Source organism: Salvelinus namaycush, chromosome 3, assembly GCF_016432855.1.
Source record: "Salvelinus namaycush isolate Seneca chromosome 3, SaNama_1.0, whole genome shotgun sequence".
Taxonomy (NCBI): domain Eukaryota; kingdom Metazoa; phylum Chordata; class Actinopteri; order Salmoniformes; family Salmonidae; genus Salvelinus; species Salvelinus namaycush.
Genome location: NC_052309.1, coordinates 7,355,994 through 7,380,798, shown reverse-complemented (window position 1 = coordinate 7,380,798; position 24,805 = coordinate 7,355,994). Strand labels below are relative to the sequence as shown.

Sequence of the window (24,805 nt, the reverse complement as noted above, 5' to 3'; positions counted from 1 at the left end):
GGGGCTACCTAGCTGCGTTGAGGACTAGGTTGTGAGCTACAGCCTACGGTACAGTAGAGCTGTCATTGATAAATGAGATATGGAGAGAGAGAGGGAAGGAGGGAGGGAGAGAGGGAAGGAGGGAGCAAACGGAGGGTAAAACACACTGTAATGGGTCTGAGTGCTCATCTGAGGTGGGCTCTGAGGAATAGAAAGAGGTTGTCTGTCTGTACTAAAGTCTGATTGTCCGGTTGTTTGGAGTCATTTGAAAAACTATTGACTCTTGCTGCCATTAAAGCTGTATTATAACAAATAGGATCATGTTGCACATCACAGTGTGTTAACAGTAAGTGGACGGTGTGTATGAAAGTATTGGCACCATGATTTGAGTGAGTGAACTCCATTGGTGATAATGAGGTAAGTAGTGTTTTGTCTCCGTCTGAGCTGAGCGTAGCCTACAGCAGATCTGTCTGTCTGGCGGCCTGAGCCGAGCCGAGCCTACAGCAGATCTGTCTGTCTGGCGGCCTGAGCTGAGCCGAGCCTACAGCAGATCTGTCTATCTGGCGGCCTGAGCCGAGCCGAGCCTACAGCAGATCTGTCTGTCTGGCAGCCTGAGCCGAGCCTACAGCAGATCTGTCTGGCGGCCTGAGCTGAGCCGAGCCAGGGAGCACAAAGAGGAGAGAAGAAGAGAAGGTTATGGAGGTGTAGATTGCCCGTCTGGCCTGAGCTGAGCATTGGCACGTGGAGAGACGGAGTGAAGTTGATGGAGGGAGGTATAGCTTGCCTGTCTGGTCTGATCTGGGGGCGGGCGTTAGTGACCGTCCAGGACACAGCTCTGTTCACCTCAGCGTCTGGCACATCGCCACGTGAGCCAGCAGAGTGTGGTGCTGCAGTGACATGCTTGGTTCACCCTGGGAAGAAGGCATAGCCCACTTCCTCTTGCTTAACCCCCACCAACAATGACCTGAGCTGAGCTAGCCAAACACCATGGTAGAAGTCTCCTCAGACTCCCAGAGAGACATGCATCACCTCCAGCCTCAAATTGGAGATGGAGAAACAGCCCTCTTCCCACACACAGACAACATTCTCTGTTCATAACAGAGAAAGCACCGCTATGGGGCCCATAGAACTTACCTGCCCTCTGGATGGAGTCAGTCAGTATTCTGTCGGATGTGTCGTACTTGGTGTGGTAGAGGAAACCGTTCTCAATGAAGGCCAAATCAATTCCTACAGAGACACAGAGAGAGGGACAAGAGGGTCAGGTCAGTGAGATTAACAATGCTCAGCTAGGGGGAATGGAAATGAACTGTTCATCTAGAGGCTAATGAGAAACACACTAAAGGATGAACTCAGACAACCATTAAATAAAGTGAAGGCAGTCGGATAGGCAGTCGGCTAGTCTGCCAGTAGACATGGCAGCAGAGCGGAGATCGAAGAAGGCAGAAGTTTTACCCTACCTGGAATGTTTCCAAAATCCCTGTAGATGCGGAAGTCCGTGTCAGATGGGATCACACCGCTCTGGAAGACTTCCTGTCCCACCACCGAGGCAAAGGGATGTTTGGCAGCATGGACATAGGCCTGGACCAACCAGGGGTTCTCAGGACCTGTGTGTGTGTGTGTGTGTGTGTGTGTGTGTGTGTGTGTGTGTGTGTGTGTGTGTGTGTGTGTGTGTGTGTGTGTGTGTGTGTGTGTGTGTGTGTGTGTGTGTGTGTCAATGAAGGAGAGCCAAGACAGGAGGGACTCGTAAAAGATGTGAAACCATCACTTTAAACTTGTACATAGAGTCCACCCTTTAAAGCAGGGGTTCTTAAACGTTTTCAGCCTGGGACCCAAATGAGAAATTCTGTGTTTTCCTGGGTCCCAAGCTTAGAAAAATATGCAACTATACGTAAATATTGGTACATTTCATTGCCGTTATGCCTAAAACAAATGCAATATAGACAAAAACAAATAACAATGAAATACCCATATAAATATATATTCATGTTTATTTTACCCATTAAAAACACTCTTATCTGTCAAGGTTGGAACTGTAGCTGTTGAAATACCATAAATCATTTTCATTCTGAACTGGGAAAAAAACTGCCTGATCACATCGCACAGATGTATAACAGAACCACAGGAGGCTGCTGAGGGGAGGAAGGTTCATAATAATGGCTGGAACGGAGAGAACGGAATGGCATCAAACACCTGGAAACCATGGAAACAATGTATTTGATACCATTCAACTAATTCTGCACAACACACATTACGGGTGATACTCGTTATTTCTCAAAGTTTGTACAAAACCAAGAGAGAGAAACTCATCGCTGTATTTGCGTTTCATGACGATTGAGCTCAGTCAGAACTTGTGGCTAGTTTGAGTCCATTTGATGACAGCGGTGAGTGATTGAGAGTGGGGATGACAAGTCAGTGGCTGACAGCACATTATCTGCTGCTGAACGACAGAGCTGCAGCGTGTGGGTCGCGGAGTGATCTTCAAGAAAACTGCAGGAAAAAGATCTGGTGAACGACGAAGCACACGCATCTTCCTCCCACTTGTGCAGCTGCTAAACAGAGCTGAGATACAGCTGCTAAACAGAGCTGAGATACAGCTGCTAAACAGAGCTGAGATACAGCTGCTAAACAGAGCTGAGATACAGCTGCTAAACAGAGCTGAGATACAGCTGCTAAACAGAGCTGAGATACAGCTGCTAAACAGAGCTGAGATACAGCTGCTAAACAGAGCTGAGATACAGCTGCCAAACAGAGCTGAGATACAGCTGCCAAACAGAGCTGAGATACAGCTGCCAAACAGAGCTGAGATACAGCTGCTAAACAGAGCTGAGATACAGCTGCTAAACAGAGCTGAGATACAGCTGCCAAACAGAGCTGAGATACAGCTGCCAAACAGAGCTGAGATACAGCTGCCAAACAGAGCTGAGATACAGCTGCCAAACAGAGCTGAGATACAGCTGCCAAACAGAGCTGAGATACAGCTGCCAAACAGAGCTGAGATACAGCTGCCAAACAGAGCTGAGATACAGCTGCCAAACAGAGCTGAGATACAGCTGCCAAACTGAGCTGAGATACAGCTGCCAAACTGAGCTGAGATACAGCTGCCAAACTGAGCTGAGATACAGCTGCCAAACTGAGCTGAGATACAGCTGCCAAACTGAGCTGAGATACAGCTGCCAAACTGAGCTGAGATACAGCTGCCAAACTGAGCTGAGATACAGCTGCCAAACAGAGCTGAGATACAGCTGCCAAACAGAGCTGAGATACAGCTGCTAAACAGAGCTGAGATACAGCTGCTAAACAGAGCTGAGATACAGCTGCTAAACAGAGCTGAGATACAGCTGCTAAACAGAGCTGAGATACAGCTGCTAAACAGAGCTGAGATACAGCTGCTAAACAGAGCTGAGATACAGCTGCTAAACAGAGCTGAGATACAGCTGCCAAACTGAGCTGAGATACAGCTGCCAAACTGAGCTGAGATACAGCTGCTAAACAGATCTGAGATACAGCTGCTAAACAGAGCTGAGATACAGCTGCTAAACAGAGCTGAGATACAGCTGCTAAACAGAGCTGAGATACAGGTGCTAAACAGAGCTGAGATACAGGTGCTAAACAGAGCTGAGATACAGCTGCTAAACAGATCTGAGATACAGCTGCCAAACAGATCTGAGATACAGCTGCTAAACAGAGCTGAGATACAGCTGCTAAACAGAGCTGAGATACAGCTGCTAAACAGAGCTGAGATACAGCTGCTAAACAGAGCTGAGATACAGCTGCTAAACAGAGCTGAGATACAGCTGCTAAACAGAGCTGAGATACAGCTGCCAAACAGAGCTGAGATACAGCTGCCAAACTGAGCTGAGATACAGCTGCCAAACTGAGCTGAGATACAGCTGCCAAACTGAGCTGAGATACAGCTGCCAAACTGAGCTGAGATACAGCTGCCAAACTGAGCTGAGATACAGCTGCTAAACAGAGCTGAGATACAGCTGCTAAACAGAGCTGAGATACAGCTGCTAAACAGAGCTGAGATACAGCTGCTAAATAGAGCTGAGATACAGCTGCTAAACAGAGCTGAGATACAGCTGCTAAACAGAGCTGAGATACAGCTGCTAAACAGAGCTGAGATACAGCTGCTAAACAGAGCTGAGATACAGCTGCTAAACAGAGCTGAGATACAGCTGCTAAACAGAGCTGAGATACAGCTGCTAAACAGATCTGAGATACAGCTGCCAAACTGAGCTGAGATACAGCTGCCAAACTGAGCTGAGATACAGCTGCCAAACTGAGCTGAGATACAGCTGCCAAACTGAGCTGAGATACAGCTGCCAAACTGAGCTGAGATACAGCTGCTAAACAGAGCTGAGATACAGCTGCTAAACAGAGCTGAGATACAGCTGCTAAACAGAGATCGCATTGAACAGTGAGCACAGTTGCACTTGAACAAATCAATTCCAGTAATTCATTAAATAATTATACATTAACTATGACACTTCGCGATGCACTATTAACAGGTCCGCGACCCACTATGGGTGCGACCCATACTTTAAGAAAGGCTGCTTTAAAGGATTAGGGCAGTCCCCGACTAAAGAAAATCTTGGTAGATCGAAAGTAGTCTGTTCTTTTTTAACGTGTATTTTTCGATATATAGACACACCATATGTGTTTTAATAAAATCAACTATATGCATTGAGCTTGTCTGATGCTTTAAACTCACTGTTGGATGAAATAACACACAAATGACTCAAGAGGGAGTCAGAGATCTAGAGGAAGAAAACAACTTTAACCCGACCATCTTCCTCCTGCTGGCTTTCATAGATTCTGACATTACTCTCCTGAAGTAGCCGGTAAAAGGCAACACGAAGAGTCAGCAACCTTTCTCATGTGGAATGCCAATTTATCTTACAATTTCTACTGATCTGCCAGTTATGGTTTTCATATACATATTCTCGTGAAACAGTTATATTTAATTTATAATAACATCTTCCTATTTCAAAACCATGTGGTTAATCAAAATTATATCCAAATCTAAATGAAAATTATACAAACCTAAAAAGTTACTTCTATTGCCTTTGCTAATTATATAAAAATAGCCTACATAAAGGCAACAAATAAAAACATTGCAGCCTGCAGGTAGAAAACATCCAGATTTTAATATAAATATCCTATAAATCACATTGGCTACACATGTCCTGTCTGCAACCAACTTGAAACATTGTATCAACTATTAACTTGGGTCTGGCCTGAAGCTTGAGCTAGCTAACCTGCAACATTGTATAAAATACTCTGGGCCCTCAGTTTCTCCACACCAGTGAGCTCAGGACAGACACAGCTGTAGGCTATTTGCATAAGAAGCAGTGTTTGACTTGGGCAGGAGCTCACCAGAGCGGAGTACCGACACCTCACATGTTCTACTGCTTGAGCTCCTGTTCCTCTTATAGAATAGTAGCTCAGAAGTGTTGAGGAGCTCCTGCACCTAAATATAAACAGTACCAGAACCCAAAATGAGGACCGGAACCTATTTCAGTCCAAGTCAAGCCCTGATGAGAAGTAATCAGTCAGGCCTATTTTATGATGTTTCCACTGGATTAAAGCATAGCATTTTTCCCTTTCACGCTGAGTTGTTATCGAAAGGGAGAGGCCTGGAAAGATTGTTCAAGTACATTGAGGAACTATTGTCATTCTCAATGGATGTAAAAACAGACTTTGTTTGCTGTTTGAGGTGAAGAAAACATTACTTTAGGAAGCTCCACAGCTCATTAGTGGTGGTGCGTTAAGCCAATCAGAAATACTATCAGATCCCCAAATGGGCACATTTACATGCCTACATTTGCGCAGGAGCACTCCAAACAAAAGACTATGACTAAACTAACAAAACTCGTAAATGCAATGAAATAAACCAAAACTTGTTTCTCACAAGTGTAGCATAGGTTGTGCGCTCAGCAAACAACATGCCCACTCAGACAATGAGAACTGTAAAAGACTGGAATAATAATATTCAATGCATTGAAATAAATTAACATAAACAAAGTAACAAACATTGTAGATTAGAAATTATAGGAATTAATGGTAAAGGTACTAGTGGTTATATATGTAATGGGGAATTGATAGACACTAACAATCAAACGCAAAAAATTCACACAATGAAGTCATGAAACAATGAATGTGCACAAATTGGCAGGAGAGAGCTCCATCTGGAGAGAGCTCCATCTGGAGAGAGCTCCATCTGGAGAGAGCTCCATCTGGAGAGAGCTCCATCTGGAGAGAGCTCCATCTGGAGAGAGCGCATTCTGGAGAGAGCGCATTCTGGAGAGAGCGCATTCTGGAGAGAGCTCCATCTGGAGAGAGCTCCATCTGGAGAGAGCTCCATCTGGAGAGAGCTCCATCTGGAGAGAGCGCATTCTGGAGAGAGCGCATTCTGGAGAGAGCGCATTCTGGAGAGAGCGCATTCTGGAGAGAGCGCATTCTGGAGAGAGCGCATTCTGGAGAGAGCGCATTCTGGAGAGAGCTCCATCTGGAGAGAGCTCCATCTGGAGAGAGCTCCATCTGGAGAGAGCTCCATCTGGAGAGAGCTCCATCTGGAGAGAGCACCATCTGGAGAGAGCTCCATCTGGAGAGAGCGCATTCTGGAGAGAGCTCCATCTGGAGAGAGCGCATTCTGGAGAGAGCGCATTCTGGAGAGAGCGCATTCTGGAGAGAGCGCATTCTGGAGAGAGCGCATTCTGGAGAGAGCGCATTCTGGAGAGAGCGCATTCTGGAGAGAGCGCATTCTGGAGAGAGCGCATTCTGGAGAGAGCGCATTCTGGAGAGAGCGCATTCTGGAGAGAGCGCATTCTGGAGAGAGCTCATTCTGGAGAGAGCTCATTCTGGAGAGAGCGCATTCTGGAGAGAGCGCATTCTGGAGAGAGCTCCATCTGGAGAGAGCTCCATCTGGAGAGAGCGCATTCTGGAGAGAGCTCCATCTGGAGAGAGCGCATTCTGGAGAGAGCGCATTCTGGAGAGAGCGCATTCTGGAGAGAGCGCATTCTGGAGAGAGCGCATTCTGGAGAGAGCGCATTCTGGAGAGAGCTCATTCTGGAGAGAGCTCATTCTGGAGAGAGCGCATTCTGGAGAGAGCGCATTCTGGAGAGAGCGCATTCTGGAGAGAGCGCCTTCTGGAGAGAGCGCATTCTGGAGAGAGCTCATTCTGGAGAGAGCGCATTCTGGAGAGAGCGCATTCTGGAGAGAGCGCATTCTGGAGAGAGCGCATTCTGGAGAGAGCGCATTCTGGAGAGAGCGCATTCTGGAGAGAGCGCATTCTGGAGAGAGCTCATTCTGGAGAGAGCTCATTCTGGAGAGAGCTCATTCTGGAGAGAGCTCATTCTGGAGAGAGCGCATTCTGGAGAGAGCAGTGTATTGTGCATCTGGGTACTACATGGTCAATCTGCATTGACGGTGCAGCATTTACGGTGATACTGCCTCTGCAGAAGTCAGGGCATTCACACTTCTTGTGCTTCGCTGAGCAGTGCAAAGCTGTTGTCAAGGAAGTGAGTTTGTGTTTTCTACAGAATGTACCGCCCCCACCTACCGTCAACCAATCAGGTCAATGCAGAGCTATACAGAGCCCTCCACATTGTTATAACATTTGGGAGGAGCGTGGCGATGCGGTACAGAGCTGGATTTGCCCTCTGGAGGCTCCGCAATTACGTCCCATACTCCACACCGACCACATTTTCAGATCAAGTATAAATTGTCTTTTAGTCTAGGCCTCCGCAATGGATTAGTTCACTGAGATATATATATGTTACTGCTCGACTAAAACAAATCGCCTAACGACCAAACAACCGACCAGTCGACTAATTGGGGTCAATTCCAAGCATAAGATATTTTACAACAGCAGCCAGTTTCTTTCTGCAGCCAGTGAATTGATTTTCCTGACACACCTCTCTCTCCTCAAGCTGACATTGATGGGGGCCATTTGCATTCTGCCAGGTGTTCCTGTATGACCGCTCTATTCCGTTCCCTGAGGGCCAGGAAGGTTTGTTCAGCTGCTGACACAGACACCTAAATAAATATGTTCCCATTGGCCTGGATCCAGGTCCAATCACTGGTCTAAAACACAGAGTAGGTAGAAGTTGCCCCTAACCCTTACCCCACAGATCTAGGATCAGATACTACTTTATTTATTCTCCTGTTCAAGGTTAGGTTTGGGAGTAGGCTAATCTGATCCTAGATCTGTGGTGTAGGGGGCACCTTCTACTTAGAAAACACAAATTCTTTGAAACACCAATTCTTTGTCCCCCCCACCCCTGCTGCCTCCACCTACCACCTGTGTGTGTGTGTGTGTGTCTCCACCTACCTGTCTGAAACACCACCTCTTTGCCGCCCACGCCTGCAGCCTCCAGGTTGATGAAGGCTCGGACCTGCTTGGCCCAGGGATGCTGAGTGATGAAGCCATGACTTGCCTGGGGTGGTGGGGAGAAGAGTTTAAAAATATATATATACTTCACATTCCATATTATGTAATTTAATATCATTTTACAAGAACAAGCAACCCTTACACAAGAGGAATAGCATTTATGATTCTGGCTGAAAATGTATGTTCACTCAAAATGTGATTGTGTGAACTTAGTTGACCTCCTAACATCCAGTCCAGTGTTCACTAGTGTCCCCCAGTGTCTCTCTCTGTCCAGTGTTCACTAGTGTCCCCCAGTGTCCCGTGTTCACTAGTGCCCCCCAGTGTCTCTCTCTGTCCAGTGTTCACTAGTGTCCCCCAGTGTCCCGTGTTCACTAGTGTCCCCCAGTGTCTCTCTCTGTCCAGTGTTCACTAGTGTCCCCCAGTGTCTCTCTCTGTCCAGTGTTCACTAGTGTCCCTCTCTGTCCAGTGTTCACTAGTGTCCCCCAGTGTCTCTCTCTGTCCAGTGTTCACTAGTGTCGCCCAGTGTCCCTCTCTGTCCAGTGTTCACTAGTGTCGCCCAGTGTCCCTCTCTGTCCAGTGTTCACTGGTGTCCCCAGTGTCTCTCTCTGTCCAGTGTTCACTAGTGTCCCCCAGTGTCCCTCTGTCCAGTGTTCACTAGTGTCCCCCAGTGTCTCTCTCTGTCCAGTGTTCACTAGTGTCCCCCAGTGTCTCTCTCTGTCCAGTGTTCACTAGTGTCCCCCCGTGTCCCTCTCTGTCCAGTGTTCACTAGTGTCCCCCAGTGTCCCTCTCTGTCCAGTGTTCACTAGTGTCCCCCATTGTTCCTCTCTGTCCAGTGTTCACTAGTGTCCGCCAGTGTTCCTCTCTGTCCAGTGTTCACTAGTGTCCCCCAGTGTCCCTCTCTGTCCAGTGTTCACTAGTGTCCCCCAGTGTCCCTCTCTGTCCAGTGTTCACTAGTGTCCCCCAGTGTCCCTCTCTGTCCAGTGTTCACTAGTGTCCCCCAGTGTCCCTCTCTGTCCAGTGTTCACTAGTGTCCCCCAGTGTCTTTCTCTGTCCAGTGTTCACTACTGTTCCACAGTGTCTCTCTCTGTCCAGTGTTCACTATTGTCCTCCAGGGTCTCTCTCACCTGCAGCACATTCTCCTCAGCTCCATTAAAGAGGAACACCACCCCGTGTCGTAGAGGTGTGGAGAGGTTTGCCAGGGAGTGGAGCACCTCCAACATCACCGCACAGCTCACTGCATCGTCACTTGCACCTGTCACACACACAGGTTACATGGGGTCAGAGACTGAGGAAGGCTGGCACAGTAACACTGTGTGTGTGGTCTCATAAAACTATATGTGTGTGTCTCTGAATATTGGTGAGCGAGATTAGTGTGTTTGTGTGTGTGTGTGTGTGTGTGACAATTAATGCCCTGCTGAAATTCCTGCCTGGAAGGCTGATTGCATAATCACACAGTGGGAGCAACAGTAATCACTTACTACCTAACCATCAGACAAGCAACACAATGATAGCAACAGTTCCCTAACCATCAGACAAGCAACACAATGATATCAACAGTTCCCTAACCATCAGACAAGCAACACAGTGATAGCAACAGTTCCCTAACCATCAGACAAGCAACACAATGATAGCAACAGTTCCCTAACCATCAGACAAGCAACTCAATGATAGCAACAGTTCCCTAACCATCAGACAAGCTACACATTGAGATCAACAGTACCCTAACCATCAGACAAGCAACACAATGATATCAACAGTTCCCTAACCATCAGACAAGCAACACAATGATAGCAACAGTTCCCTAACCATCAGACAAGCGACACAATGATAGCAACAGTTCCCTAACCATCAGACAAGCTACACATTGAGATCAACAGTACCCTAACCATCAGACAAGCAACACAATGATATCAACAGTTCCCTAACCATCAGACAAGCAACACAATGATAGCAACAGTTCCCTAACCATCAGACAAGCAACACAATGATAGCAACAGTTCCCTAACCATCAGACAAGCAACACAATGATAGCAACAGTACCCTAACCATCAGACAAGCAACACAATGATAGCAACAGTTCCCTAACCATCAGACAAGCAACACAATGATAGCAACAGTTCCCTAACCATCAGACAAGCAACACAATGATAGCAACAGTTCCCTAACCATCAGACAAGCAACACAATGATAGCAACAGTTCCCTAACCATCAGACAAGCAACACAATGATAGCAACAGTTCCCTAACCATCAGACAAGCAACACAATGATAGCAACAGTCCCCTAACCATCAGACAAGCAACACAATGATAGCAACAGTTCCCTAACCATCAGACAAGCAACACAATGATAGCAACAGTTCCCTAACCATCAGACAAGCAACACAATGATAGCAACAGTTCCCTAACCATCAGACAAGCAACACAATGATAGCAACAGTTCCCTAACCATCAGACAAGCAACACAATGATAGCAACAGTTCCCTAACCATCAGACAAGCAACACAATGATAGCAACAGTCCCCTAACCATCAGACAAGCAACACTCTTGAATTTGCAGACGTGTTGCTGTGCGTTTTGTTGCTGTGCGTTTTGTTGCCAACCTTACTTTGCTAGCTGACAACTTTACGTTTTTTTTTCTTTTTACTTTTTAATTACCGTTTATATTTTTAGTTTTTCCATCACAACTTTTTTCCCTCATTCAACTTTTTCACTCCGGACGCTTTATCTGGACATGGTTCGTCAGCACTTTCAACAGCCGAAGCTAAGTAGTAACATTAACATGATGTCTTTTAATTGCAGTCGCTGTACTCATAATATACAGGAGAACGATCGCCTTACGGCGAGGATAGCTGTGCTACAAGCCCAGCTTCAGACGCAATCATTAGGCAAGGGTAATTTCAGTGTAGGAAAGGATGAAACAGCGTCTGTGCCACCAGTAAGTAGAGATAGTAACGTTAGTATAAACCCCCCGCACAGTCCCCGCAGCCGGACAACTTTCTCATGGCTTCTGGAGGAAAATGCTGTAGGAATGCTCAACTGGTGTCGCTCATTCAGCCGACAGAAACTTTCAACCGGTTTTCCCCATTAAGTAGCGAGTCGGAGTCTGAGGCCGAGTCTTCTCTTGTCTCTACTCCTCCCGTTACGGGGTCTGAGACGCCGAAGGCTCCCACCATTAGCTCTGACAAATTGAAAACCCTAGTCATTGGCGACTCCATTACCCGCAGTATTAGACTTAAAACGAATCACCCAGCGATCATACACTGTTTACCAGGGGGCAGGGCTACCGACGTTAAGGCTAATCTGAAGATGGTGCTGGCTAAAGCTAAAACTGGCGAGTGTAGAGAGTATAGAGATATTGTTATCCACGTCGGCACCAACGATGTTAGGATGAAACAGTCAGAGGTCACCAAGCGCAACATAGCTTCAGCGTGTAAATCAGCTAGAAAGATGTGTCGGCATCGAGTAATTGTCTCTGGCCCCCTCCCAGTTAGGGGGAGTGACGAGCTCTACAGCAGAGTCTCACAACTCAATCGCTGGTTGAAAACTGTTTTCTGCCCCTCCCAGAAGATAGAATTTGTAGATAATTGGCCCTCTTTCTGGGACTCACCCACAAACAGGACCAAGCCTGACCTGCTGAGGAGTGACGGACTCCATCCTAGCTGGAGGGGTGCTCTCATCTTATCTACCAACATAGACAGGGCTCTAACTCCACAATGAAATAGGGTGCAGGCCAGGCAGCAGGCTGTTAGCCAACCTGCCAGCTTAGTGGAGTCTGCCACTAGCATAGTCAGTGTAGTCAGCTCAGCCATCCCCATTGAGACTGTGTCTGTGCCTCGACCTAGGTTGGGCAAAACTAAACATGGCGGTGTTCGCCTTAGCAATCTCATTAGGATAAAGACCTCCTCCATTCCTGCCATTATTGAAAGAGATCGTGATACCTCACATCTCAAAATAGGGTTACTTAATGTTAGATCCCTCACTTCAAAGGCAGTTATAGTCAATGAACTAATCACTGATCACAATCTTGATGTGATTGGCCTGACTGAAACATTGCTTAAGCCTGATGAGTTTGCTGTGTTAAATGAGGCCTCACCTCCTGGTTACACTAGTGACCATATCCCCCGTGCATCCCGCAAAGGCGGAGGTGTTGCTAACATTTACGATAGCAAATTTCAATTTACAAAAAAGAAAATGACGTTTTCGTCTTTTGAGCTTCTAGTCATGAAATCTATGCAGCCTACTCAATCACTTTTTATAGCTACTGTTTACAGGCCTCCTGGGCCATATACAGCGTTCCTCTCTGAGTTCCCTGAATTCCTATCGGACCTTGTAGTCATAGCAGATAATATTCTAATTTTTGGTGATTTTAATATTCATATGGAAAAGTCCACAGACCCACTCCAAAAGGCTTTCGGAGCCATCATCGACTCAGTGGGTTTTGTCCAACATGTCTCTGGACCTACTCACTGCCACAGTCATACTCTGGACCTAGTTTTGTCCCATGGAATAAATGTTGTAGATCTTAATGTTTTTCCTCTTAATCCTGGACTATCGGGCCACCATTTTATTACGTTTGAAATCGCAACAAATAATCTGCTCAGACTCCAACCAAGGAGCATCAAAAGTCGTGCTATAAATTCTCAGACAACACAAAAATTCCTTGATGCCCTTCCAGACTCCTTCTGCCTACCCAAGGACGTCAGAGGACAAAAATCAGTTAACCACCTAACTGAGGAACTCAATTTAACCTTGCGCAATACCCTAGATGCAGTTGCACCGCTAAAAACGAAAAACATTTGTCATAAGAAACTAGCTCCCTGGTATACAGAAAATACCCGAGCTCTGAAGCAAGCTTCCAGAAAATTGGAACGGAAATGGCGCTACACCAAACTGGAAGTCTTCCGACTAGCTTGGAAAGACAGTACCGTGCAGTATCGAAGAGCCCTCACTGCTGCTCGATCATCCTACTTTTCCAACTTAATTGAGGAAAATAAGAACAATCCAAAATTTATTTTTGACACTGTTGCAAAGCTAACTAAAAAGCAGCATTCCCCAAGAGAGGATGGCTTTCACTTCAGCAGTAATAAATTCATGAACTTCTTTGAGGAAAAGATCATGATCATTAGAAAGCAAATTACGGACTCCTCTTTAAATCTGCGTATTCCTCCAGGGCTTAGCTGTCCTGGATCTGCACAGCTCTGCCAGGACCTGGGATCGGGAGAGACACTTAAGTGTTTTAGTACTATATCTCTTGACACAATGATGAAAATAATCATGGCCTCTAAACCTTCAAGCTGCATACTGGATCCTATTCCTACTAAACTACTGAAAGAGCTGCTTCCTGTGCTTGGCCCTCCTATGTTGAACATAATAAACGGCTCTCTATCCACCGGATGTGTACCAAACTCACTAAAAGTGGCAGTAATAAAGCCTCTCTTGAAAAAGCCAAACCTTGACCCGGAAAATATAAAAAACTATCGGCCTATATCGAATCTTCCATTCCTCTCAAAAATTTTAGAAAAAGCTGTTGCGCAGCAACTCACTGCCTTCCCGAAGACAAACAATGTATACGAAATGCTTCAGTCTGGTTTTAGACCCCATCATAGCACTGAGACTGCACTTGTGAAGGTGGTAAATGACCTTTTAATGGCGTCAGACCGAGGCTCTGCATCTGTCCTCGTGCTACTAGACCTTAGTGCTGCCTTTGACACCATCGATCACCACATTCTTTTGGAGAGACTGGAAACCCAAATTGGTCTACACGGACAAGTTCTGGCCTGGTTTAGATCTTATCTGTCGGAAAGATATCAGTTTGTCTCTGTGAATGGTTTGTCCTCTGACAAATCAACTGTACATTTCGGTGTTCCTCAAGGTTCCGTTTTAGGACCACTATTGTTTTCACTATATATTTTACCTCTTGGGGATGTTATTCGAAAACATAATGTTAACTTTCACTGCTATGCGGATGACACACAGCTGTACATTTCAATGAAACATGGTGAAGCCCCAAAATTGCCCTCGCTAGAAGCCTGTGTTTCAGACATAAGGAAGTGGATGGCTGAAAACGTTCTACTTTTAAACTCGGACAAAACAGAGATGCTTGTTCTAGGTCCCAAGAAACAAAGAGATCTTCTGTTAAATCTGACAATTAATCTTGATGGTTGTAAATTCGTCTCAAATAAAACTGTGAAGGACCTCGGCGTTACTCTGGACCCTGATCTCTCTTTTGACGAACATATCAAGACTGTTTCAAGGACAGCTTTTTTCCATCTACGTAACATTGCAAAAATCAGAAATTTTCTGTCCAAAAATGATGCAGAAAAATTAATCCATGCATTCGTTACTTCTAGGCTAGACTACTGCAATGCTCTACTTTCCGGCTAAAGCACTAAAAAAACTTCAGTTAGTGCTAAATACGGCTGCTAGAATCCTGACTAGAACCAAGAAATTTGATCATATTACTCCAGTGCTAGCTTCCCTACACTGGCTTCCTGTTAAGGCAAGGGCTGATTTCAAGGTTTTACTGTTAACCTATAAAGCGTTACATGGGCTTGCTCCTACCTATCTTTCCGAGTTGGTCCTGCCGTACATACCTACACGTACGCTACGGTCACAAGACGCAGGCCTCCTAATTGTCCCTAGAATTTCTAAGCAAACAGCTGGAGGCAGGGCTTTCTCCTATAGATCTCCATTTTTATGGAATGGTCTGCCTACCCATGTGAGAGACGCAGACTCGGTCTCAACCTTTAAGTCTTTACTGAAGACTTATCTCTTCAGTAGGTCATATGATTGAGTGTAGTCTGGCCCAGGAGTGTGAAGGTGAACGGAAAGGCTCTGGAGCAACGAACCGCCCTTGCTGTCTCTGCCTGGCCGGTTCCCCTCCACTGGGATTCTCTACCTCTAACCCTATTACAGGGGCTGAGTCACTGGCTTACTGGTGCTCTTTCATGCCGTCCCTAGGAGGGGTGCGTCACTTGAGTGGGTTGAGTTACTGACGTGATCTTCCTGTCTGGGTTGGCGCCCCCCCTTGTTTTGTGCTGTGGTGGAGATCTTTGTGGGCTATACTCGGCCTTGTCTCAGGATTGTAAGTTGGTGGCTGAAGATATCCCTCTAGTGGTGCGGGGGCTGTGCTTTGGCAAAGTGGGTGGGGTTATATTCTGCCTGTTTGGCCCTGTCCGGGGGTATCATCGGATGGGGCCACAGTGTCTCCTGACCCCTCCTGTCTCAGCCTCCAGTATTTATGCTGCAGTAGTTTATGTGTCGGGGGGCTAGGGTCAGTTGGTTATATCTGGAGTACTTCTCCTGTCTTATCCAGTGTCCTGTGTGAATTTAAGTATGCTCTCTCTAATTCTCTCCTTCTCTCTTTCTTTCTCTCTCTCGGAGGACCTGAGCCCTAGGACCATACGTCAGGACTACTGGGCATGATGACTCCTTGCTGTCCCCAGTCCACCTGGCCTTGCTGCTGTTCCAGTTTCAACTGTTCTGCCTGCAGTTATGGAACCCCTACCTATCCCAGACCTGCTGTTTTCAACTCTTAATGATCGGCTATGAAAAGCCAACTGACATTTATTCCTGATTATTATTTGACCATGCTTGTCATTTATGAACATTTTGAACATCTTGGCTCTCTCTAATTCTCTCCTTCTCTCTTTCTTTCTCTCTCTCTCTCGGAGGAACTGAGCCCTAGGACCATACGTCAGGACTACTGGGCATGATGACTCCTTGCTGTCCCCAGTCCACCTGGCCTTGCTGCTGTCCCAGTTTCAACTGTTCTGCCTGCGGTTATGGAACCCCTACCTGTCCCAGACCTGCTGTTTTCAACTCTTAATTATCGGCTATGAAAAGCCAACTGACATTTATTCCTGATTATTATTTGACCATGCTTGTCATTTATGAACATTTTGAACATCTTGGCCATGTTCTGTTATAATCTCCACCCGGCACAGCCAGAAGAGGACTGGCCACCCCTCATAGCCTGGTTCCTCTCTAGGTTTCTTCCTAGGTTTTGGCCTTTCTAGGGAGTTTTTCCTAGCCACCGTGCTTCTACACCTGCATTGCTTGCTGTTTGGGGTTTTAGGCTGGGTTTCTGTACAGCACTTCGAGATATTAGCTGATGTACGAAGGGCTATATAAAATAAACTTGATTGATTGATTGACAATGATAGCAACAGTACCCTAACCATCAGACAAGCAACACAATGATAGCAACAGTACCCTAACCATCAGACAAGCTACACATTGAGCTCAACAGTACCCTAACCATCAGACAAGCAATACATTGAGATCAACAGTACCCTAACCATCAGACAAGCAACACATTGAGATCAACAGTACCCTAACCATCAGACAAGCTACACATTGATATCAACAGTACCCTAACCATCAGACAAGCAACACAATGATAGCAACAGTACCCTAACCATCAGACAAGCAACACATTGAGATCAACAGTACCCTAACCATCAGACAAGCTACACATTGAGATCAACAGTACCCTAACCACTTTAAGTCTACTTAGGCTTTTAAAACTGTTCATCAGACAATCTACTGCCTCCTTCAGCCCCGTGTCCCTATACTGCTGCACTGAGGGTAAAATGCCCCTCTCATGCCAGGCTGTTGACTCAGGAGCACATATTACCCGGCAGGGTGCAAGGTGCAGCAGTGCCGGTCTAGCCACTAACTCTCTCTCTGTCTCCTTCTACTGTTCTACTCTAAAGCTATCCCCGTCTAATAACTTTAAAAAACACAAAAGGAGGGTGAAATTTCACTAGACACATCAAAAGGAGGATGGAATTCCACTTTCTGCCCCACTTGGCCAACCCCATTCCACCACTATCAGTAGGAAATCTCTCCACGGTTAACTGTGGCTGTTGTGTTAGCCACTGTCTCATCCTGCAGTGCGATATTGTTGTTGACTGTAATGGTATTCTATTGTTGTTGACTGTCCGGTATTCTATTGTTGTTGACTGTCCGGTATTCTATTGTTGTTGACTGTCCGGTATTCTATTGTTGTTGACTGTCCGGTATTCTATTGTTGTTGACTGTCCGGTATTCTATTGTTGTTGACTGTCCGGTATTCTAAACTCAGCAAAAAAAGAAACGTCCCTTTTTCAGGACCCTGTCTTTCAAAGAGAATTCATAAAAATCCAAATAACTTCACAGATCTGCATTGTAAAGAGTTTAAACACTGTTTCCCATGCTTGTTCAATGAACCATAAAGAATTCATGAACATGCACCTGTGGAACGGTCGTTAAGACACTAACAGCTTACAGATGGTAGGCAATTAAGGTCACAGTTATGAAAACTTAGGACACTAAAGAGGCATTTCTACGGACTCTGAAAAACACCAAAAGAAAGATGCCCAGGGTCCCTGCTCATCTGCTTGAACGTGCCTCAGGCATGTGGCAAGGAGGCATGAGGACTGCAGATGTGGCCAGGGCAATAAATTGCAATGTCCGTACTGTGAGACGCCTAAGACAGCGCTACAGGGAGACGGGATGGACAGCTGATCGTCCTCGCAGTGGCAGACCACGTGTAACAACACCTGCACAGCATCGGTACATCTGAACATCACACCTGCGGGACAGGTACAGGATGGCATCAACAACTGCCCGAATTACACCAGGAACGCACAATCCCTCCATCAGTGCTCAGACTGTCCACAATAGGCTGAGAGAGGCTGGACTGAGGGCTTGTAGGCCTGTTGTAAGGCAGGTCCTCACCAGACATCACCGGCAACAACATCGCCTATGGGCACAAACCCACCGTCGCTGGACCAGACAGGACTGGCAAAAAGTGCTCTTCACTGACGAGTCGCGGTCTTGTCTCACCAGGGGTGATGGTCGGATTTGCGTTTATCGTCGAAGGAAAGAGCGTTTCACCGAGACCTGTACTCTGGAGCGGGATCGATTTGGAGGTGGAGGGTCCGTCATGGTCTGGAGCGGTGTGTCACAGCATCATCGGACTGAGCTTGTTGTCATTGCAGGCAATCTCAACGCTGTGCGTTACAGGGAAGACATCCTCCTCCCTCATGTGGTACCCTTCCTGCAGGCTCATCCTGACATAACCCTCCAGCATGACAATGCCACCAACTATACTGCTCGTTCTGTGTGTGATTTCCTGCAAGACAGGAATGTCAGTGTTCTGCCATGTCCATGAGGAGGAGATGCGCTGCAGTACTTAATGCAGCTGGTGGCCACACCAGATACTGACTGTTACTTTTGATTTTGACCCCCCCTTTGTCTAGGGACACATTATTCCATTTCTGTTAGTCACATGTCTGTGGAACTTGTTCAGTTTATGTCTCAGTTGTTGAATCTTGTTATGTTCATACAAATATTTACACGCTAAGTTTGCTGAAAATAAACGCAGTTGACAGTGAGAAGACGTTTCTTTTTTGCTGAGTTTATATGGGAAAGAAAAACATTGAAGGAGGAAAACCCAAAACAAGAAGTCAAGACCTGCCTAGAGATTTCCTGTCGAGCAGGTTCTCTTTCTTATGAAGGTAGAAACAACACATGCCCTCAAGGCCAACAATGAGTACTAACCAGGCCAATGTTTTTTACTGAAACACCCAACAACTACAGCAGCTAATCAGGGACTGGGGAGGATGATATTTATTGTAGGCCTAGGAACGCTATTGACTTGGAGCCTAGGCTATACTTAGTATGGGAATATTTATACTCAATGGTATGTGATATATAGGCTGCTACAGTATATCTTCAAATGACTCACATCGACACATTGAGTAAGAAGGGAGGGAGCGAAAGGGAGAGTAAAAAGACAGAATAAGAGAGAGAGTAAGAGGGAGAGGCAGAAAGAGAATCGTATGATCCAGCCCTGCGTAGCGGGCAGGCCGGTCAGGGGAAGAGCCAGAGACATGGTGGCCTGTTCAGTCTGAACCAGATAGACTCGAGTGCCGTGCCACAACTAATGTTGTCAAAACACAGTAGTCTTGTTACCCTCAGAAATGTGTGTGTGTGTGTGTGTGCGCGTGTAGTATGTGTAGTGTGTTATATCGACAGCGTATGTCTATGTGAGTGCACGGGCTCATGTGTGTGTGTGTCTGTGTGTTAAACAAAGCCAACAGGTGACCGTTGCTTCCTCCCTGTTCACACACACTTCCCCATTGGGCCTTGCTTGCACAGAGAACAAGCATCACATGGGACAATGCATGTGCTAATTCTTTCTTCTGTTTTTTTTCCCCCACAATGTGCATGTTTTGAATTCCTGAATCCAGCTTCCTCTTTCTGAGAGTATGTGGAAGCCAGGGAGGAAGGAAACATGCCAATGCCTGGGTTGTGTTTATTTTCTTGCTCCCCATCCAATGTATTTAACCACCTCTTCTGGTATCAATCTCCTGGTTTAAGGTACAGAACTTCATGTTCAGACTTTAGAGAACATTAATTTATCTTCAGGGGTTATGGGGAATGAATTATAGTTGGAGAACTGTATGTAGGCTTAATCTGAGATTCAGTCTGAAACTATTCTTGGTTTGCACCATGTTGGACTGTAAGTTGTAGCCTGTTTTGTCCTCTCGGTTTTCAGGGATATAATGATGGTGTAATTACATTTAATGGAGAGTAAAGGCGTCAGCATGCTTCAATTCGGCTGGCGCATAGCCGTAATCCCTTAAAAGACCGTCACTTGAAAAACGAGAAAAGAAAGCGGCAATGGTATCGTTTGTCCAATTTGAGACACCGCAGCCTCTATTAGAGGTCGACCGATTATGATTTTTCAACGCTGATACCGATACCGATTATTAGAGGGCCAAAAAAGCCGATGCCGATTAATCGGACGATTTTTCAATATATTTGTAATAATGACAATTACAACAATACTGAATGAACACTTATTTTAACTTAATATAATACATCAATAAAATCAATTTAGCCTCAAATAAATAATGAAGCATGTTCAATTTGGTTTAAATAATGCAAAAACAAAGTGTTGGAGAAGAAAGTAAAAGTGCAATATGTGCCATGTAAAAAAGCTAACGTTTAAGTTCCTTGCTCAGAACATGATGGTGGTTCCTTTTAACATGAGTCTTCAATATTCCCAGGTAAGAAGTTTTAGGTTGTAGTTATTATAGGAATTATAGGACTATTTCTCTCTATACCATTTGTATTTCATATACCTTTGACTATTGGATGTTCTTATAGGCACTTTAGTATTGCCAGTGTAACAGTATAGCTTCCGGCCCTCTCCTCGCCCCTACCTGGGCTCGAACCAGGAACACATCGACAACAGCCACCCTCGAAGCATCGTTACCCTTCGCACCACAAAAGCCGCCGCAAGGGGAACAACTACTCCAAGTCTCAGAGCGAGTGACGTCACCGATTGAAATGCTATTAGCGCGCACCCCGCTAACTAGCTAGCCATTTCACATCGGTTACACCAGCCTAATCTCGGGAGTTGATAGGCTTGAAGTCATAAACAGCAGAATGCTGGCAAAACGCAGGAAAGTGCTGTTTGAATGAATGTGTACGAGACTGCTGCTGCCTACCATCGCTCAGTCAGACTGCTCTATCAAATACCAAATCATAGACTTAATTATAACATAATAACACACAGAAATACGAGCCTTTGGTCATTAATATGGTCGAATCCGGAAACTATCATTTCGAAAACAAAACGTTTATTCTTTCAGTGAAATACGGAACCGTTCCGTATTTTATCTAACGGGTGGCATCCCTAAGTCTAAATATTGCTGTTACATTGTACAACCTTCAATGTTATGTCATAATTATGTACAATTCTGGCAAATTAATTACGGTCTTTGTTAGGAAGAAATGGACTTCACACAGTTCGCAACGAGCCAGGCGGCCCCAAACTGCTGCATATACCCTGACTGCTTTCACGGAACGGAAGAGAAGTGACACAATTTCCCTAGTTATAAGAAATTCATGTTAGCAGGCAATATTAACTAAATATGCAGGTTTTATGCTAGCTAGCAATTTACCTTGGCTTCTTGCTGCCCTCGCGTAACAGGTAGTCAGCCTGCCACGCAGGCTCCACGTGGAGTGCAATGTAAGGCAGGTGGTTAGATCGTTGGACTAGTAACCGGAAGGTTGCATAAACGAATTCCCGAGCCGACAAGGTAAAAATATGTCGTTCTGCCCCTGAACAAGGCAGTTAACCCACCTTTCCTAAGCCGTCATTGAAAATAAGAATGTGTTCATAACTGACTTGCCTAGTTAAATAAAGGTGTAAAATCAGCCAAATCGGTGTCCAAAAATACCGATTTCCGATTGTTATGAAAACTTGAAATCGGCCCTAATTAATCGGCCATTCCGATTAGTCGGTCGACCTCTAGCCTCTATACACTTCTTCAAAATAGTCAGAATGAATCTAAGATAACTCAAGCAATTTGTCATTAACTTTGACATTTTTGCCAGAAGAGATCTTAGTCGCACAATTTTTATATCTAACTAAGATGTTCGGTGCAGTATTTCTCAATGAAAAAAGGTGCATGAAAATGAGTCGTCACCTCGTTGAATGACAGAAAATACTTTATTCAAGAATCCCTACTGTTGACCAATCACCGTCTAAGGGGCGTAGACTTCAGCTCTGAAATTCAGCTTGCCTCCAGAAAAAACGTTGAGTGGCCAAACAGCCGGAAATAAAATCTCACCGAAGTCCAAAAGGTTGTCATAATATGTGCGCCAACTCTACTGAGCTGTTTAGGCTGGGACGCCTTAGGGGTTATACATATGTAGAGAAGATGTTTCTGTTTTTTAATATGATGATTTTGCGTTCACGTTACTGTATGAACTAATAGGACCTCCCCACCCAACTGTGGTTAAACTACAGTACACCACCACTACTACTGTTGCTGACTGTCTTGACCTAAATAACAAACATCTCTGTCAATCAGTCATACACTCAACCATTTGTGCCTTACATAACATGTCTTTTAGCTATTCTCTTCAGTAATGTAACTGTAACTAACAACACTAGTCACACAGACAAGATTGTATGCACTAAATGAAATGTAAGGGAAGCAGACCCAGGCCTGGTCATAGCTAGAGATAGTGATTGTATTCGGCCTGTTGTGTGTGAAAACCATGGTTGTGTTATCGTGTGTGTGTGTATGGTGTGTATGGTGTGTATGGTGTCCCAGGAGTGGTGAATAATAAACCCTAAGATATAATAAAGACTAATTGGTTGTGTTGTATTGTACCTGGACTGTTGGCCACAGAGTCAAAGTGGCAGTTGGCCAGCATGAGGTGCTGAGCCCCAGCCTTGGGCTCCAGGCGGACAGCGATGTTGCTGACCCGGTCGTAGTAGGAGGTGAACCCTCCCAGGAAGTCAATGCTGAAGGAGCCTGTGGGTCGCTGGACGTCCACAGTGACAGAGTGGGGTCCTGAGGCGCTGTCGGCCTTGATGTGCTCAATCTGCTCTAGCAGGAAGTTAACCGTTAAGACCTCATTCTCCGGGCTGCCCGTGGGACGGGGACCGACGCTGGTGATACGCTCCAGGTGCTTCCTGGTAGAAAGGGAAAGGCATGCAGGGTGTGAGTCAGCAAATCAGGTGACACATGTTCAGTAAAGGCCTACTACATCTGCAGTTTCTATCAAGTTTCATTTCAATCATTTTGATAAAGTAATTTTAATAATAACTTCCAAATGTAGGCTAGGCCTAATATTATCATCCCTTTTGACCTGACGTATGTTACGTTTTGTTGTGCATAATAATATTAGAAGAGTTAAAACATTGTGAGGCATCATGGCAATGTTTTGAAGTGGGATATGTCTTCTGTCATCCCGTACTGTTGGCCTAGTCATATCAGTACTGTAAATAGCCTACTGTAGAGCCTGTTTAGTCGTTTTTTTAGAGACAAAGCCTTTCCTGTTTCCTTTCTGCTTTTTCGGTTTGCAAAAATTCTGGCAGCTACAATAAGATCCACACCAATAAGGCTGTAGGTCATTTGACACTCCACAGGGCCTATGTGGTAGTTTACATTGAGGTAGCCTATGTAGACCCTCACCCCCACCCCTTCCCTGGTCCCAAATCTGTTTCAGCTGTCATGCCAACACATATGGTCATTGTCAAGGAGCCAAACAGTTTAGTCACCACAGGAGTTGGCAATACAGCACAAACAGATCTGGAACCAGACTACCACTTCCCTTATGCCACTAAAAACAGGAAGAATTCCCCATGGACTGTTTGGCTTTGGCTAGGTCAACTAGACTGTAAAATCCAAATGACTCCAGGTGAATTCCTTACCTGTAGCCTATGTCTGACAGGTTTGCCCTCAGATTACGTAGGTGTCACATTATTTGACACTTTCATAAGGCTAATATATATTGTCCCCACCCCTTCAATTCCCTTCCTCCACTAAAGAGAACTCGACATGGACTGTGTGGGTGTGGCTAGGTCTAGGTAGACTGTAGTGTCCTTAATGACTCCAGGTGGTTTCCTTTCCTGTATGTTAGCTTTAGGGTTGCCCTCAGATTATATCACCTACTGTATGTGTCCCATCTGACACATTCATCAGGCTTATGTGTCTACATCTCTCTACCTAGTAGTGTCATAAAGCAGGATTTTATCAAATAAGCATCCAACTGCTCTCTGATTACCTGAAAAGCAGCCTTGTATATATTTATTACAGGAATGTAGGAAATAAAATAAGTAGTTCCTTTAGAAAATGGTGTTATGCTACAATTATTCAAATGTAGAGCATAATTGGTCTATTTGTGTCTGATATTTCTTCACTATTGACATGTTCAGACAGACTATGTCAGCGCCACAAACTGTCAAGAAACAATGGAGAAGGATTATTTTATACTTCCACCGCCACTCCCTCCTATTATGAACCGACCGTTAGCTACACCCTAGCGACACCTGACATGGGTTACCTAGAATGACAACTAGTACCAGTGGCTTGTAGCGTAGCTAGGTGGAACCAACTCTGAGATAACCTTTCCTCTAGTTGTTTATCTCACACACCGGGGTCGTTAACGCCGTATTGCAAACTGGAAGTGATCGCAATGGAATAAGTAACGTTAACGTTCGGCTAATATCAGAGATTCTATATATGCAACTTGTTGAGAATATAGCTATCTACAATTCAATTGACAACAGTATCAAGATTTACCTTGCCCTGATAGCATTGAACTCGCCAGTAGATTTTCCAATGACTAGCTGCTGTAATGATAAATGAACAACTCCCCACAGCACCAGAATAAATACAGTCACCAGTGCCACTCCGACGCCTTCGTGTAGCAGGTACAAGCTCACTTCAGGCTTCTTTTTTACTTCACTGCAGCCGTTGATTCCACGTTGATCCTGAGAGTCATTCTTATTTTCCGATACATTGTTTTGCGTCCCGTATAAGGATTTTATTCTCCTAATTGTGGTGTCCCTCTCCATCTTTGCCACTAGTACACATATATATGAACGTCCAATACACCAGCAACCGTCGCTTC

The 24,805-nt window shown here is 45.4% G+C and overlaps 1 protein-coding gene across 1 annotated transcript in view; it reads right to left on the bottom strand.

The window, feature by feature from the left end:
• LOC120044891 (endoplasmic reticulum metallopeptidase 1-like) overlaps positions 1-24,805 on the bottom strand; it is a 59,504-nt gene extending 34,699 nt beyond the window's left edge. Inside the window, exons 1-6 of the mRNA XM_038989614.1 lie at positions 24,475-24,805; positions 22,558-22,862; positions 9,499-9,626; positions 8,315-8,420; positions 1,437-1,583; positions 1,114-1,206 (exon numbers count right to left, since the gene is read on the bottom strand). Coding sequence (XP_038845542.1) covers positions 1,114-1,206; positions 1,437-1,583; positions 8,315-8,420; positions 9,499-9,626; positions 22,558-22,862; positions 24,475-24,749 — 1,054 coding nt within the window. The 5' untranslated portion in view covers positions 24,750-24,805. The remainder of the gene's footprint in view (positions 1-1,113; positions 1,207-1,436; positions 1,584-8,314; positions 8,421-9,498; positions 9,627-22,557; positions 22,863-24,474) is intronic.